Below are 17,989 nucleotides of genomic sequence, written 5' to 3' on the forward strand. Positions count from 1 at the left end.
TTTTTTCAACTTTGGGTGGAGGGAGTTTGTGTCTGAGTCTTTGTTTTCTGCCTGCCTGCTTTCTCTGAGCTTTGGAGAAGTAGTTCTACTTTCTAGTCTTCTGTTTCTAAGTGTAAGGACAAAGAGATCAGATAGTAAGTTATATGGTTTCTTTTCTTTGGTATTTGCATGAATATAAGTGCTGGAGTGCTTTGATTTGTATTCTTTTTGAATAAGGCTGTTTATTCAATATTCTTTTAAGCAATTGACCCTGTGTTGTATCATCTAAATACAGAGAGAACATTTGTATGTATTTTTCTTTCTTTTTATATAAAGCTTTCTTTTAAGACCTGTTGGAGTTTTTCTTTACTTCAGGGAAATTGAGTCTGTACTCACCAGGGAATTGGTGGGAGGAAGAAATCGGGGAGATCTGTGTGTTGGATTGCTAGCCTGATTTTGCATTCCCTCTGGGGGAATAGGAAAGTACTTTTTTGTTTCCAGGATTGGGAACAGAGAAGGGGAGTCTCTCTGTGTAGTTTCACAGAGCTTGTGTCTGTGTATCTCTCCAGGAGCACCTGGAGGGGGGAAGGGAAAAAGGATTATTTCCCTTTGTTGTGAGACTCAAGGGATTTGGGTCTTGGGGTCCCCAGGGAAGGTTTTTCAGGGGGACCAGAGTGCCCCAAAACACTCTAATTTTTTGGGTGGTGGCAGCAGGTACCAGGTCCAAGCTGGTAACTAAGCTTGGAGGTTTTCATGCTAACCCCCATATTTTGGACGCTAAGGTCCAAATCTGGGACTAAGGTTATGATAGCCCCCATGTTCTGTTTTATACCCTTAGTCCATGTGCTTGGAGAACACAAGTCCAGGCATGTCTGGTGGGTACAGCTGAGTTTCAAGATGAAGCAATACCCTGGTGTGTCTCCTGTGAGTGAGTCATTGAATTGTAATTCCTCTGCTGGATAATGGGTGATAATGTCTGTTCAGCACCCACCCAGCGCTGGTTACTTATGCTCTTGTAATTATCTCTGGAGAGCTAGTATCTGGTCACTTCCCAAACCCACAGCATATTTTAGTGACAACCATACAGCACATTCTTATAATTTCATATGTATTAATGATATACATATTTAGATGGAACAGTGGGTTTCAGACGATCATAACCTTTCCCCGATACCTTACATGGCATGCTTTATAGTATGTCTCTAGGCACCTGTGAACATCTTTGTAAACAAGTAAGGTATATAAGACATGGCAACGGATAGTGATGCGTGCATGATCTGAGATTTTATATCTCCTTGCCCCTTATTTGACTCAAATAAAGATACTTGCTTCTCCACTCCGGTGTGGTCATTGGGGATACGCACACCGGGCAAACGAACCCCAACTGTTGCCCCCCTGCAACAGCTTTGGCGACCGTGGCAGGACGGTCTGAGGCTGAAAAATTAGCCTTGCCCGGACCCTCTCCGATGACTGATGGACTGAGACAGTCACTAATGCCCAGCGCGCACCGGTGCTTTCAGTGAAGTCTGGTACAGTCGACCCCGGGAGGCACAACGGTGCAACGCCCCAGAAGGTGGAGAAGCTTTGGTTCCGAGCGACGGTGAGGAACCGGTCTCGGGGATAAGGTAGGATAAAAGTTAAAGGGTTTAATCTGTCACCTGCTAAGACCTGGGGACGCCCAGGGTCTCCCGGTAAGGAATGGGACAGGGACAGTCACAGGATAAGGTAGCGTGCACGCCTTTAGAATGCATTCTGGTTGCATTCTCGGTAATTGGAAAATCTTTGGAATGGATCCACTAACTAAAGGTAAACTAAAAGATATTGTACAATAGACTGGCCTCAATATCAGCTGGAGGATCAGGAATGGTGGCCACCGGAGGGTTCAATTAATTATAATACAATCCTCCAACTTCTTTTATTTTGTCAGCAAACTGGTAAATGGAATGAGCATATGTATGGTCAGATATTTATGTCATTATGGAACAGAACAGATATTTTGAAGCAGTGTAATTTGATTCCAACAGGCTTAGGGAAGAGTTGTGAAAATGTTTAAAATTCATTATTTACTTTAATAGCAGGAGCGGGGTCACATTCGGCCACAGCACCCCCACCGTATGGTGACAAAGTCCCCTCAGCCCCGCCAATTGAGCCCGCCACAGGTTTGTACCCTTTAATTACTGAAACCCGAATTGCTCGCAATGCTACGGCTACTGAGGAGTTAACCACTATGCAGGTGTACTCTCATGTTCCTTTTAATCTTGTGGATCTAGCGGCTTTCAAAGCGCAGGCAGGGGAATTCTCTACCAACCCCTCCTGATTTATTTCAGTTTTTGAAGGCTGTCTGGTTAGTCATAAACCTGACTGGGATGACTGCCAGGTACTTCTGTGAACACTCCTCTCTGAAGTGGAGTGAAACCAGGTTTTAGCTAAGGCACGGGCAGAAGCAGAACGAAGATATGAGCAAAGTCTTGATGCTTAGAAGGAGGCCAGGGAGGAATTACAGAAAATTATAGATAAATTCCTGCAGTGTGGGGTATTACAGGAGTGTCACTCAGCTTGGAATACCCCTATTTTACCAGTCCAGAAACCGGACGGCAGTTATCGATTGGTGCAGGACTTAAGAGCCGTCAACGAGCGGGTTAAGACTCTACACCCCCTGGTGCCCAAACCATACACGCTGCTAGCCTCTGTGGGGGGACAGTATTCATATTTCTCAGTTCTTGATTTAAAGGATGCCTTTTTCACGATTCTGGTGGACATACAGTCCCAGGAAATTTTCTCCTTCGAATGGGAAGACACAAACAGGAATAAAAGGTAGCTGTGATGGACGGTGCTGGCACAAAGATTTAATCTCTTCGGTCAAGCTTTATCTCGGGACTTGGAAAAATATGAACAAAGTCCTTCTCCTGCAGTACGTTGATGATTTATTAATAGCAGCAGTGGGACTGGAAGTATGTCTCCAGGCAACCGTAAGTCTTTTAAACTTTCTCGGGCTGCGGGGGTATCGCGTGTCAAGAAATAAAGCCCAAATTGCCCTCCTCGAAGTACGTTACCTAGGCTTCCAGATCAGACAAGGGGAATGCCAGCTCTCAAGGGGGAGGCTTGAAGCTATTTGTCTAGTCTCTACTCCCCGGAATCGCAAGCAGCTCAGAGCATTCCTGGGAATGGCAGGATTTTGCCGCCTATGGATTCCAGAGTTTGGACTACTAGCTAAGCCACTGTATGAATGTGTTAAAGGGACCGATCAGGAACCATTTTACTGGACAACAGAGGCGAATAATGCCTTTACCTTAATAAAAAGAAAATTGATGGAAGCCCCAGCCCTGGGTCTGCCCGATCTTTCTAAGCCCTTTCAATTGTATGTACATGAAAGAAAAGGGGTGGCCCTGGGAGTACTTACACAGTTATTGGGCTCTTGGAAACGTCCAGTGGCTTATTTCTCCAAACAATTGGATCAGGTTGCTAAGGGGTGGCCGGCATGCTTACGGGCAGTTGCAGCTACAGCTCTGGTGTTAGAGGAAGCAGAGAAACTGACTTTGGGGGGGTGGGGGGGCTGTGCAAGTATACACTCCACACATGGTACAAGTCTTACTGGACACAAAGGGGGGTCTCTGGCTCACTCAAGCTCGGGTAGCCTGGTATCAGGCTAAGCTCTTAGAGAACCCCGAAGTTACCCTGCAGGCTTGCCCCTCCCTTAACCCAGCCACCTTGCTGCCAGAAACAGAGGGCCAAGAACATGACTGCTTGGAAGTTATAGATGCCCAGTATTCCAGCTGTCAGGATTTGGAAGATCGACCTCTCCTTAACGCAGACTATGAGTGGTACACGGATGGCAGTAGCACTGTTGAAAATGGACTTAGAAGGGTGGGCTATGCTGTTGTGTCTCTCCATGAAACTGTGGAGGCAAAAAGCCTGCCCCCCCGGGACCTCAGCCCAGCTAGCTGAAATAGTGGCTTTAACTCGTGCGCTTGAATTGTCAAAAGGGAAAAGAGTTAATATCTTCATGGACTCTAAATATGCTTTTGGTGTGCTACATGCCCATGCAGGTCTGTGGAAACAAAGGGAATTACTGATGGCTCAGGGCTCTCCGGTCAAGCACGGGTTGCAAATTCTTCGGCTTTTGGAGGCCGTACAACTCCCCTTAAAGGTAGCAGTAATGCACTACAGGCTCATCAAAAGAAGGATCATAGTATTAACCGAGGAACACTGCTAAGACTGTGGCTCTTAAACTGTTAAAGAGATTTTTCCTAGATTTGGCCTGCCTCGATGGATGGAGTCTGACCAGGGAACACACTTCACCTCAAAAATTGTCCAGAATGTCTCGGATATCCTCCAGCTCAACTGGAAACTTCACACCCCTTGGAGGCCACAGGCCAGTGGAGTGGTAGAGCGCACTAATCAGACACTTAAGAGGCACCTAGTCAAAATATGTCAGGAAGCATCTTTAAAATGGCCTGATGCCCTACCCTTGGTTTTACTTTGCATTCGGGCTCTTCCTAAGGGTAGAACTGGTTTAAGCCCCTTCGAGATTATGTTTGGAAGGGCATGGCCTATGAATGGTACCCCGATCCTGCTAGGGGAATGGGAGGCTGGGTGTGGATATTTGTCTCAGTATATGTGTTCTCTGTCTGCTGTTTTATGTTCTTTTTACAGGTACATTAAGGACTCTCAGCCACTCCCTTTGGATGCACCTGTCCATTCCCTACAGCCAGGTGATTTCGTCCTTGTCCGTACCTGGAAGGACGAACACCTCCTGGAAAAGTGGGAAGGACCCTATCTTGTCTTACTGGTGTCCCACACGGCAGCTAAAGTAGAGGGACACAAAAGCTGGATTCACTACTCCTGACTAAAAGCTGTACCTCCACCGCAGAATCCAGACACTAAGCAGTGGACGGTTCAGCCTACCGGAACCAGAGAATCGGAAGATTTGGGACTCAAGTTATTGTTTAAACGCAAATCACTCTAATTTGGCCATGTTTTTAATACTTGTATGGGTGTCTACTGTTTCTGGACAGCTGGCCCCTTTATCCTTCCGCTCCCCAGAAAATAACTGGTGGGCCCTTTTAGAACAGTTCGGGAGGCCCTTGTTCTCTCGGACGATTAACCATGGGGGTTGTCCCTGGCCATGCTCTAGTTTTAAAGACACCTAGACCTACCTGAGCCCGGAGGGCTTGGCGTGGCCTGCCTCTGGACGAAACATGTGATTCTAAGGTAAACTTGGTGTCTAAATCTCAGGCCATAGCCCTTGCTACTTCATTGGTCGGAGTCCCAAGCCTGGCCTTAGATGCAGAGCTCTAGCTTGCTAAAGTGGCCTGTGCCCTTGCCAGGTCCATTAATCTAACTTCCACTTTAATCTCTGACTTGGCCTTGGAACTCACAGGGGTCCGAGAAGGGGTACTCCAAAATCGCGCTGCAATAGATTACCTCCTCTTAAGGCATAATCATGGCTGTGAGGAATTTAAAGGTCTCTGTTGCTTTAACCTTTCTGATCACAGCCAAAGCATTAAAAATAGACTAGCTAAGTTGCATGACATTGTCACTCACATAACGCAAAATAGTGACAATGATTGGTGGGGTTCTTTGGGTTTTGGTAATTGGTTTGGGTGGCTTAAAAGCATTTTTACCTCCCTGCTAGTAGTGATAGCAACTGGTTTGCTCTTCTGCTGTGGTCTGCAGTTAGGAGTGCCTTGTTGTAAAAGTTGTCTGTCTGCCCTCCGTCAGCCAACAGAAATGTACCCCCTTAGGGCAGTCTCGCTGCCAACATCAGGTGGCTTGCCCTTTGACCTTATTCTAAGTAATGAATATGAGAAAACTCAACGAAAGGCCTTTGAGTATTCTCAAAGGGGGGATTGTTGAGGGGTGCAGGGCTCCAGGTAACTGGCAATATGGCGTGGGGTCAGAAGTTTACATTCTCAGGCCTACGACTGCCTTTCGAGCTAAACAATATGTTCCTTTAAAGTTAGCATGAGTACATGTAATCATTTGTCATTTTCTTGTGTTCTTTTGTTTATGGTACAAGATGTAATCGATCAAAGGGGGGGGGGGTCAGTAGTCTGGGTTAAGGATATAGTTAATTAAAAGATCCGGTAGTTAATGAATTGTAAATGATGAATTGTGGCACCTGTGAGCATCTTTGTAAACAAGTGGGGTATATAAGGTGGGGAAAAGGATAAAGATTCGCGCATGATCTGAGATTTTATATCTCCTTGCACCTTATTTGACTCAAATAAAGACACTTGCTTCTCCACTCCGGTGTGGTCACTGGGGATACGCACACCGGGCAAACGAACCCCAACTGTTGCCCCCCTGCAACAGGCAGGATCACAAATATATATAAATGAGGAACATGGGGTTTACAGGGCGTTTCCCCAAGATATAGAATGTCACACAAGGCATCAGCTAGAGAAAACAGAGAAGCTGTTTAACAGATGTTTTGCTGGCCTAAGAATAGCTAATATCCTATGTGGCTTGTAGGTGACCAGCTATCCCTCTGCCTTTGCCTTGATACAAAATGTTTAGAAGAGCATGGCCATTATTCAAAACTCAATCAAAGAGGCGTGTGCCATTAAGCTGTACTGCTGAATTTGTACAAAACAGCAGAGCAAAATCATTTAAATGGCATACCACGGTGGAAACAGTATGTGCCAATTAAGCAATTGTACATATTATCAGAGCAACACAGTACCCACAGCATGCTAGGGTATACTTGTCTATTTCATTAATTGATTTTAATGGCAATCTGCAAAGTAAAAAAAGCAGACTTGTGCTCTCCTTTGCTTCTTTACAATGCATTTAGATGCAGGTATGTGAGGGACTGGCCTTTTTAAAAAAAAAATCAGCTTTCTTTGCACGTTAGAAATTCAAGTTTATATACTGCTGAAAGCTACCGTGACTGGAGGAGACGTGAAATATGACATCTGAGGAGACCCAGATCATATCTATGTTGAGAAATTTACACACACACAAAAAATCCCCATTGGTTAACAGTTCCTCAATGCAGACAAGGTCTTGTTAGGCCTAACTGAAAATGTATCACAAAGCCAGTTATGCCAACCTGAATAAAGTCAGACTAACAGAGGCTTCTGGGTAATTCATAAGTGGAAAACGCCCGGGAGTTGCCTGTCTCTCACAGAGTTAGGCATCCATGAGATAAAAGGAACGGCATTCCTGGCATGATACCAGATGTACTGTGTTACGAACAATGGCAAAACTCCCTGTTTCTGTTCTCTGTTTCTTTCTGACTCCCTCACATTCTTGCTTACCTGCGATTGTTAAGGCATTATTACTCATATAAATTATATCATTCTTGTTTGTAGTAATTGTTTAGGCAGTATTATTTATCTTAATCAATTAGTTTTAAACATAATAAGGTTTGGGTTTTAGTAATTAGTAAAAGGGGATTGGACTACTAATGAATAATTAATGACGCGACGGAACTGTCTATAAAACCTTATGATTAGTTGTAAGAAGGCAAGCTGGTTCTTTTTGAAGACGAGCTTGCTCTTTGTTGTCGTGTGCACTCTTCAATAAAGAGCTTTTGTTCAGACTTTGCTGGTGTTGCCTGTCACTCTCGCGGTCAGACAACGAACCTTGCCATTATTGGGGCACCGGGGTCCCCAACAGTCTGAAAGCAGAACAACTAAAAGGTAAGGTATCTTTAGTGAGACTATTTGCTAAACAAGAAATGTAACACCTAGTATAATTACAATTCCTAACGTACATGGGAAGGTTGGGGGCGAGAGGGAGGAGAATGGTTTTATTAAAAATCCAGACACATCCATCCCTTCAACTAAGGTGTGAGAGTTCATAATACATATAGCTCCTAAAAGGTCCTCTGGCAAATCCAAGGAAGATCATACACTATCTGATTTTGGCCTTCCTCAAACATCATAATATAGCAAAAAGCGGCACAAACCCAATTAATAGAAAAAATTCTCTGCAGCTCAACTAAAATATTTTCCCCAGCATGTCAATGAGTAAAAAACAATACTGAAGTTGAAGCAATTCATTTAGCAACCATATAGCATTGAAGTTTATACCTGCAAACTACAACATCTGCTAATTATTTCAGGCTCTATTCGAAAAAAAATATAGTATGTCACATGGGATCTTTGCACAAAAATAAAGTGATGGATGCTCATATGTTTTCCTTAGCTATTTTCAAATAGCCCACAAAATTAAGATAAATCAATACTAGGCACTTTTAAATAGATTAAAGAGTGTCCACATAAGGGGGTTGCACCAGTGAATGTGATCAGAACTGTTTCATGTAGTCACACAGAGTTGGAATCTAGTTTACAGCCAGGGAGCAGGGGGAACCAGAAGCATAAACTAATGAGCTGGGCAGCATGGAGAACAGGGCAGCTAGTAAGGTCCAGGGAAATGAGCTGCTAAAGGAGGCTATAAACTGGTCCCTTCCCTTGCACAAAAATGGAAGGAAGTTCCGATCTGTGTTGCTTGCAGAAGACCACAGGAGCCAAGGACTGTGCAGAGCACAGGGATGCAGGGAGAGTATAGTGAAAAATTCATCCTTTAAAATAATCAATCAACATATTATATGCCAATTAATATTTTAAACTATCAGATGCAGCTGCATGTATTGCTGTGGAGGAGAGGGAACAGAATAAATTGATACTGCCATGTAATTCAGCAGCGGTTGCTGAGGAATTTTAGGCATTGCTGCAGCAGAATCAGGTCCCACTGAATACAGAGAGCCTTAGTTATAGCGGAAGTCAGCGTTCCATCTCTGCTGCAAAATGAGAGAAGCCAACTCCTGCTGGCAAATCCCGTTTTAGAACAACACTGTCAATCAAGGGCAGTCCTGATAGTCTCTCTTGAGCAGTTCTTATAACGGGAATGCCCAGGTTATCAGAGCACACACATACATACTCCTTTACTAAGCTTCAGAATCATGGCATCTCCCCCATAAGCCAATCAATCTAAGCCTCCAAACAGGAAGTGAAGCAGTAGCCAGCAAAAAATAAAAATTATCTCAAAATAAGAAAAATAATCCCAAATCTTGCAATTTACTCTAAAGAAGCTACATGTATTTGAAAATGGACACTGAAGAAACAATTAATCAATTGTCAGGGGTGGACCCAGTAGCAAAGGATTAACAAGAGTGCTTCAAATACCTTCAGTATCTTCAAGAGTCAGAAAGTACATTTCTGATCCTGTACATTTTTAAATAAATGCATAACTTTACAAAAAGTTTCACCTGTGCTTAACTGTTTGCAGGCCTGGGTCTAAGTACTCCTCACTACTGGATGCCATTGAAACTTGTAATTAAAAACACACAGGGCTTGTCTACACTGGCACTTTACACCGTTGCAACTTTATCGGCCAGGCGTGTGAAAAAAACACGCTGATAGCTACTCCCCTCATGGAGGTGGTTTTTTTTTGTAGCACTGGGAGAGTTTTAATGTTTAATTACAGTGGCAGCACTTTAATGTTGCTAGTGAAGACATACCCACACAAAAGTGCACACAAACCACATAGGTGGAGAGTTTCCTTTGTTTCCCCCTCTGATTCTCCCTCCAGCCAACTCAACTGAGAATTCAAAAACACAAAACTATTACCAACAAAACCACTTTTATATTTTATAATATTTTTCAGCTTTGAAGCACTTTATAGTAATTAATCAATCTCCACAAGTCTCCTAAAAGACAGGAATTATCCTCATTATGCAGCTGGAACATGCTCAAGTCCATGCAGCAACTCAGAATTGGGATAGCAGTTTAAAAGTTCCTGTCATCTTTTTCTAGCTTTGTGGTCAGTCCACTAAATCATGGTGCCTCTAAAAATTTATAATTATTTATTTTTCTCAAAAAAGAAATTCTTCAATACATTCACTTTTCAAGCTCATTATAGCTGAATTCCCGATCCTGCAAACACTTGTGCGGGTGAATAGCCACACTGAACTTGAGAGGGATGACTTGTGTGTAAAATTACTCACATGCACAGTGCTTTCAGGATTGAAGACTGGCAGAGTAAACAGACCACTTATAACAGAGACCCTTATCTGTCATCCATGTTTCAGAAGTAGGAATTACTGAACCAAAACTTGTTTAGCCTCATTTTGATTATAGATAGAAAAGTAAATTATTCTGTGACATTACACGGTAAGGGAGGGGAAACAATGATAAAAGTTAATAACAATTGTTCCCATTTCTGGAAGTGACTACATTTTTTTAAGAGACTGGAAAGACTCCAACTGACCAAAGTATTTGTGAGTTCAAAATACTTAAATAGTAATGCTGATAGAGAACACATCAAAGAGTTTCTTGCGCTATAGCACAGCAGAATAAACGTATGTAAAATAAATGTTTAAAAATCTTTTAAATTGTCTAAACAAAAGAGAGTTATGATTTACTTTATGCTAAGTTTGATCAATATTTTGTCTTACCCAAGAGTGATGTAACAATAGCTCCACAACAAGAGGCAATTGCTTGCTGAGAAGTGGTTATTTTATACAATTCATTGTTATTCTCTTCAGAACCCATAATTTCCCTCTCACAGAAAAGCAACCTATTAAGAAACAGAAATGAGATTGTTTTCAAAACTTATGGAAAAATCATTAGAAAAAAGTGTAAATATTAGTCTTCTGTTTGCATACCAATATTGTCAAGTCATTATCTATCGTAAAAGTTAGAAAATGTATTTGTTCTACAGCTTGTTCTGAAAAAAATATTAGATCTAAGTTTACTTAAATAAAAATTAAAACCAAAAAAACTCAGATGCATAGTTAACTGTAGATTTTTAATACCTTCTAAATATTAAAAATAAAGAGGCTCTAATCCATGTCCACATCTTCCCCAGCGAGGTGCTCAGCAGCATTTGCTAGTTCAAGTGAAATTGCTGGATGTTGTCAGCACTCTGAAAGCACTGCAGGCCATATCTCTTTGCTAACCATCCTAGCAACACCACACTCATGCTGAAAAGGAGAAGATACACCATTCTACTCCTGAAGGCATTATGCGGCAAAACAATTACAAATTCTGAGCCAAAAAATTAAAAATGCTGCACACAATATTTTAAAATTCTTCAAGTTTTACTTGTCAATAAATACATGCAGAGGCTCCAGCATGACAGTGCACAAAGGTCGGAGATCACCTTGCAGCCTCCCCACCACCCATTTCGGGGACTCGAACTCAGAGGTGAGGCTGCACCTGACCCTGACACAGCACAAGGCCTGGGCCTGCCCCAGAAACACCCGGAGGCCCTAGCCTTCTGTGCTTGGCACACCAGGTGTGGGGCAGGCAAGATCCAAGTGTGGAGGGGCTCAGTGTGGGGGGATCCAGGTGTGGGGTCAGGGGATTTTGTGGGGACAATCTGGGTGCAGGTAGCTCAGTAGGGGGTCTAGATGTGGGGGGATCTGGATGCACAGAGGCTCATTGGTGGGTGGGGGTTCCAGGTGCAATAGGACTCTGCAGGGGCTTCCAGGTGAAAGTGGTTGGGGCTCAGTGAAGGGGTCTGAGTGCTGGGGGAGTGGGGCTAAGTGGGGATCTGCATGCAGCTAATTGGGGGTCAGTGGTGTGGGGGCTCAGGGTGGTGCAGGGGTGTGTTGCTCATCAGAGTGGGGGGCTGAGTGCAAGCAGCTCAGTAAGGGGTGGTCTGGGTGCAGAGGTGGGGGGTCTGAAGGCAGGCAGTCTGGGTGCAGAGGGCTCCAGAGGCAGAGGATGAGGTTCAATGGGATGAGGTTAGGCTATAGAGGGCTATGGGGGCTCTGAGTGTACGGGGTGAGGCTTGGTGGGGGTGTCTGGGTATGGGAAGTCCAGATGCACGGGGGCTGGGCAGATAGGGGAGCTGAGGAGCGATGGGAGCAGGAAGCATGGAGGATGCTGAGGTTCCTACAGCTGGGGGAGGTTTCTGGGGGTGGGTCTGACACAGCCCGAGTCACTCCTTGCAGGGAAAGAGGAAGTCCTCTCCTCTCCTTCCTCCAGCCCAGCTGGGATTAGCAGCTGATCCCAGCTCAGGGTAGGAGCCACTGGCTGGGGAGTGCCCAGCCCTGTGATGATTTACCTCTCTGCTGGCTGCTCCGGGTGCCTGAAACAATGTACCTGAGCAGCAAGGGAGGGGTGCATGACTGCTCTTGCATCTTCCCTTTGCTTCCCTGACAGAAAATCATTTTTCTGTGGGGAAGCAAAGAAATCTACAGAGAACATTAATTCTGCACACGCACAGTGGCGCAGAATTCCCCCAGGAGTAATGTTTTCCTGCAGAATGTTACAACATTGTCTTTAAGGAGGAAGAGCACTTGCCCCACACCATTCTCTGGGTGTGATCTGTAAGGAAAGGGTGGAACCATTCAAAAGCAACACATCCATCCCTACTGCAATCCAAGAGCAAGTCAATAATACCTCATGGTCAGCACTACCAATGGCTAACAGATCTAACAATACCAGCATGGACATTTTATCCATCACCAGGAAGAGATCATCTACCAATGCAATTAGGGCTGTTTTTACCCCTTATACAGGTCTGTACCCAGACTGAAAAGACTCAAAAAGAACTGAGGCATCTGGGTACTCAGGCTTCTCTTATAAAAAACTTCTCTATAATCTTACCCAGACATCGAACATGCAGTATTGACCAATAGCTAATGAGATTGTTGACATCAAGTTTTCACTTCTTGAACAAAAGCCAGAAGAAGCCAGCAGGCTGTCCTCATGAGCCAGGAAAGCCACTAGTCCAAAGAATAGTATGTGGAACAAGTATGATCTAAAAGTCAAGGCATGTCTTACTAAATGTACATATAACTAATGCAGCTGTTATTTTATTGATGTTGCAAAGTTCTTGTAAATTTTAAAGGGTTCTAGATAAATGCTGTGTTTTATTATTTGTCTTTACTACCTAATGACTTTAATCTCCCCATTATAAAAGCTAATCTTAACTGGCTACATGATGCAGACAAATCTCTTTAAAACTCTTCTAGAGCAGTGATTTTCAAACTGCGGGATGCGAGCCAGTACTGGGTCACAGAATGTAAGGCACTGGATCGCAGCGGCTCTGGCCAGCACCACCAACCGAGCCATTAAAAGTCCCATCGGCAGTGCTGCCCAGCTAAGGCAGGCTAGTCCCTACCTGTTCTGACACCGTGCTGTACCCCAGAAGCAGCCAGCAGCAGGTCGAGCTCCTAGGCACAGGGGGCGCACGGGGCTCCATGCACTGCCCTCACCCCAAGCATCAGCTCCACACTCCTATTGGACAGAGGTGGTGTCTGAGGGTGAGAGCCACATGCCTCCACCAAGGATCCAAACCTGCTGCTGGCCGCTTCCAGGGTAAAGCGCAGGCCGTGGTACCAGAACTGGTAGGAAGCCTTTCTTTGCACCCTCGCTGCCCGGGAGCCGCCTGAGGTAAGCCCTGCCCCAGCCAAACCTGGAGCCCCTTCCTGTACCATAAACCCCTCATCCTTGGCCCCACTCCAGAGCCTGCACCCCCAGCCCAGGGCTCTGATCCCCTCTCACACCCCAACCCCAGCCATGAGCTCCTTCCAAACCTAGAGCCCCCTCCTGCACACCAAACCCCTCACCCCCAGCCAGACCCCAGAGCCTGCACCCCCAGACCAGAGCCGACCTCCTCCCGCCATAGTTTTATTGAAGGTTGTCCTTGTTGCTGCCATTGGTACCTGGCAGAAGGGTTACTATACCTGAGACCCTCTGGAGCTAAACACATGAGCTTCTACTTCATGAGCTAAAAGACATCTCTGTTTACTCCTGGGCGAATTCTGCGCCACTGCGCACATGCAGAATTCATGTTCCTCACATATTTATTTGTTTCCCCTGCATCCAGATCTCCCAAGACCTACACCACCCATTGATTGTCCCACACAGAATCCTCTGACCCCACACCTGGATCCCCCAACACTGAGATCCTCCCCACTTGGCTCCTGTCTGATTGAGCTAGCATGCCTGCCCTACACCTGGTGCACCTGGCGCAGAGGGGCAGGGCCACAGGGCATTTCTGGGGCAGGCCCACGCCTTGTGCTGCATCAGGGTTGGGTGCAGCCTCATCACTGAGTTCGTGTCCCTGGGATGGGGAGGCTGCAAGGTGACCTCCCACCTTCATGCACTGCAATGCTGGAGCCTCTGCATTTATTTATTGACAAATAAAACTTGCAGAATTTTAAAATATTGTACTCAGAATTTTTAATTTTTTGGTGCAGAATCCCCTCAGGGGTATTTGTTAGCCAACGCTGTAGCGGACTCATCATTCTCTCGGGTGCCTAGCCACCAGTAGAGGGGGACATAGTGCCATTTTGAGCAAGCAGGGGGTTACCTTATAAACATTCAGTTTCTGATTTTTTTAAAAATTCTCAACCATGTTGCAATAAAGCAGGATTTGCTAGGAAAAAATACATTTGAACTGATGAAGCACTATAACAAACCTCTGGTCCAATTCATTAATTACATGATATATTTCAAGTTTCAACAGAATTCTTATCACTTCATGAAATATAATTGCATAGAAAGCTATAACTGCAAAACAGCAGTAGATTTACCATTGTTGGCAATTATTTTCTTCCATCTGCAAAGTTGATCCTGTTCTTTGTTTTCCTTATTCAAATATAATTATAATATTGTTTTTTTTTGAAGGTTGTGTTAATGCAGGGAGTCTACTAATCATAAGCAACTCTTAAAACAAAACAAAACAAAAAAAACCACAACAAGCCAGCATGCATGCACAATGGTGAAGGGCAGGAAAAGGTTTGAGCATAATAAGATTATAAAAATGGGACGTGGGATGCCATAAAATCATATACATCAGGAATAGATGGGAACGCTTATGTCATCAAATTTTATATAACCTCTTTTACAGCATTTTCACTGACAGTATCTCAGCAATCTTTCTACTTAGGCCTCACCTAAACGAGAAAAGTTAAATCCCTAAAACTATGTTTGTGTCACGACTGGACAACAGTGGTCAGATCTAGTGGTCGGAGCAGGAGTCGGGCCAAATCAAATAGCAGGATATCAGAGTCCAAGACAGGCCAGAGGACAAACTAAGAGTCAGGATGTAGGCAGGGGAAAGTTACCAGGAGATGAGGGTCAGATACCAGGTTACAAACAGCAATCGAAGAGCAAAGCCAAGGACAGACCAGGGTCAGAAGCTGGAGTCAAGGGTCTAGTGCAAGCAGAGTCTAGAGTAGAGGGAAGGAGACAGCCAGTCCACATTGTTGCCCAGATGCCCTCCCCTCTTAGCTTCCTGGGTTAAGTACTGGTATTAGCCAATCAGTGGGCTCCAAAAGTCCACCACTCAAGTACTGCTGGGAAGTGCTTCCTGTCAAGCCCAGCCTCAGAGAGTCATCCTGTAGGAGCCTAGCCTAAGGCTACGTCTACACTACAGGATAAATTCGAATTAGCTTAAACCGATTTTATAAAACAGATATTATAAAGTCGATTGTGCGCATCCACACTAGGCACATTTATTCGGTGGTGTGCATCCATGGTCCAAGGCTAGCATCGATTTCTGGAGCGGTGCACTGTGGGTAGCTACTGTAAAATAATGAGGCCAATAACTTCTATTTGCGTCCACATTAACCCTAATCCGATATAGTAATATCGATTTTAGCATTACTCTTCTCGTTTTGTAGGAGTACAGAAGTCGACTTAAAGAGCCCTTTAAATCGATATAAAGAGCAGTGTAGTGTGGACGGGTGCAGTGTTAAATCGATTTAACACTGTTAAAATCAGTTTAACAGCATAGTGTACACCAGGTCTAAGCCTCCACTAGCCATGCAGCAGCACAGAATCCCTATGGTTCCAGCACTGTAGGTTCTTACAGTCTCATACAGGTATTTTTTTTGCCTTGTCCAATGTAGTTAAACAGTATAAGCCCTAGTCTGGGCACAATTATATCAATATTGCTTACCTTGCTTCCTGAAAAGTATACACATTTTATATCAATATAGTTAAAGCAGCAAAACTTTCTAGTATAAACAAACCCAACCTCTAATGGTTCAGAGCCTTTATGTCTAAACAGATCTTCTCACAACCTCATATACCTCCAGAGAGTCCATGTGTCACCCCCAAAAGGCTGGTATCATTCATGCCCCCATAGGCTTTCACCGAGAAAAAGGTGTGCTCTTAACTTGGGTGAGCTAACTCAAATTCACTAGGATTTTCCCTTGAATTAGCTAACTCTAGTTAAGAGCACACACACACATACACCCCCAGTAAAGATAAGGCCTCAGAAACTCCAGTCCTTGAAACTGACGGGATATAATCAGCCCCTCCTCAAGATCCTGTCCTCCTACAGATTTCTGCTCACACCCCAGGCTGAAGAGAATTTGCTCTCCCCATAGAAAAGCTCCTTCATCTCACCCCACAAGACACAGTCCCCTTTAGGAACATCAGTCTCTACACACACACCCCTCCCACTCTACCCACACAGACTCCATGTCCCCACACTGGTGACTACAATCCACACTCCTTCCCCCAACATCATTCCCCACTAGTGACTATAGCCCCCTCTCCTTCCCCCCACTAGTGACTATGCCCCCTTTCATCCCCCCACACCATCCTCCACTAGTGACGACAGCCCCCACTAGTGACTACAGCCCCCATTCCTTCTTCCCCCACACCCTCCCCCATTAGTGACTACAGCCCCCACTCCCACCCCATTAGTGACTACAGCCCCCACACCTTCCCCCATGCCCTCCCCCACTAGTGACTACAACCTCCTCCCTTCCCACTAGTGACTACAGCCTCCATTCCTCCTTCTGCCCCACATCCTCCCCCACTAGTGACTACAACTCCTGCTCCTTCTTCTGCCCCACACCCTCCCCCACTAGTGACTACAATCCCCACTCGTGACTACATGCCCCTTCCTTCCTCCCTCCCACTCCATTCCCACTAGTGACTACCACCCCCACAGCCTCCCCCGCTCATTGCCCGTGCACCATCCCCTCAGGATTGCGGCCGCTGATAGACAATGTCGCTTCCCCACTTAGGGAGCTGTGCCCCCTACAGCAGTGTTCCCACCCGGAGAGCTCGTCCCCCGAGGCCATCAGCCGCCCGCACGCTGCCCCATACCGGGCTGTGGGGAGGCAGGAGCCTGCTCCGAGTCACTCAGCTACCAGCGCTGGGGGGAAGGGCAGCCCCGGCGCCAGCATCCGCCTCTGCAGGGCAGCGCCGGCCGTGCCGCCTCCTCAGGGGGCGGTGCTAGTCGGCCCCGCCCGCCGGCGGGCGCGCAGGGGAGGAAGGACGCCAGCTTACTAGGCCCCTGTTGGGGTCGGACTCGTGAGGCGGGAAAGCGCCGAGAGAGCTACTGGCGGGGTGAGAGCGCCCCGGTCACAGTGGCCGGGGCTCGGCCCTAGAGCCCACGATGAGCGACCAGGAGCAGTCGGGGGAGAGGGGCAGCGGGAGCGGTGACTGAGGCGGGGGGTGACCGTTGGGAGCGGGGACGGGGGAGCGATGACTGAGGCGGGGGTGACCGTTGGGAGCGGGGACGGGGGAGCGATGACTGGGGTCGAGGTGACCGTTGGAAGCGATGACTGGGGTATGGGTGACCGTTGGGAGCGGGAACGGGGGAGCAGAGGCGCGGTGGCTGCGGTGAGAGTGGCTGAGACTTGGAAGCAGCAGTGTGTTGGGGATGGGAGCCAGGGAGCAGTAACTCGGGGTGAAGAGTGTGCATAGGCTGCCTCTGTCCCTCTCCTGGGCCTTTAATCTCTCTCTCAAACTATTTCTCCTGCAGGTCATAACCCTCGAAGGAAAGTGGGCAGAAAAATGTGACTCAACAGGAAAATGAAACCAAGTGCTATGAAGATTAGCAACAAAGGACAAGTCACACGTAGGTGATGGTCTTTCCCCATGTGATCTTAAGCTATTATGGAAAGCAGTTCAAAGTGATTGTAAATCTCATTCAGTTGCTGTAATGGATTTTTTTAACAAGTTAATTTAAGTAAATTGCTAACTGGGAGCTGCTTTTCTCAAGTCCTTCAAATAACAAGGGAGCTACATTTAATTACTCCCTATGATGGAGCCTCAATCCAGCATTTTGTCTCCTGGTG

The 17,989-nt window shown here is 45.8% G+C and overlaps 2 protein-coding genes across 5 annotated transcripts in view; one reads left to right on the top strand and one right to left on the bottom strand.

Moving 5' to 3' along the window:
• SLC25A40 (solute carrier family 25 member 40) overlaps positions 1-17,094 on the bottom strand; it is a 101,218-nt gene extending 84,124 nt beyond the window's left edge. The window contains exons 1-2 of one of the 2 annotated variants that reach the window (XM_050939642.1): positions 17,013-17,094; positions 10,385-10,506 (exon numbers count right to left, since the gene is read on the bottom strand). In XM_050939642.1, coding sequence (XP_050795599.1) covers positions 10,385-10,481 — 97 coding nt within the window. In that variant the 5' untranslated portion in view covers positions 10,482-10,506; positions 17,013-17,094. Of the gene's footprint in view, positions 1-10,384; positions 10,507-16,961 lie in introns of both variants that reach the window. The other variant, XM_050939641.1, reaches the window with a different exon arrangement.
• Positions 17,095-17,152: 58 nt separating this feature from the next.
• DBF4 (DBF4 zinc finger) overlaps positions 17,153-17,989 on the top strand; it is a 49,783-nt gene continuing 48,946 nt past the window's right edge. For all 3 annotated transcript variants that reach the window (XM_050939545.1, XM_050939547.1, XM_050939546.1), the window contains exons 1-2: positions 17,153-17,255; positions 17,674-17,769. In XM_050939545.1, the coding sequence (XP_050795502.1) occupies positions 17,724-17,769 (46 nt within the window). In that variant the 5' untranslated portion in view covers positions 17,153-17,255; positions 17,674-17,723. The remainder of the gene's footprint in view (positions 17,256-17,673; positions 17,770-17,989) is intronic.

Source organism: Gopherus flavomarginatus, chromosome 2 (assembly GCF_025201925.1).
Source record: "Gopherus flavomarginatus isolate rGopFla2 chromosome 2, rGopFla2.mat.asm, whole genome shotgun sequence".
Lineage (NCBI taxonomy): Eukaryota > Metazoa > Chordata > Testudines > Testudinidae > Gopherus > Gopherus flavomarginatus.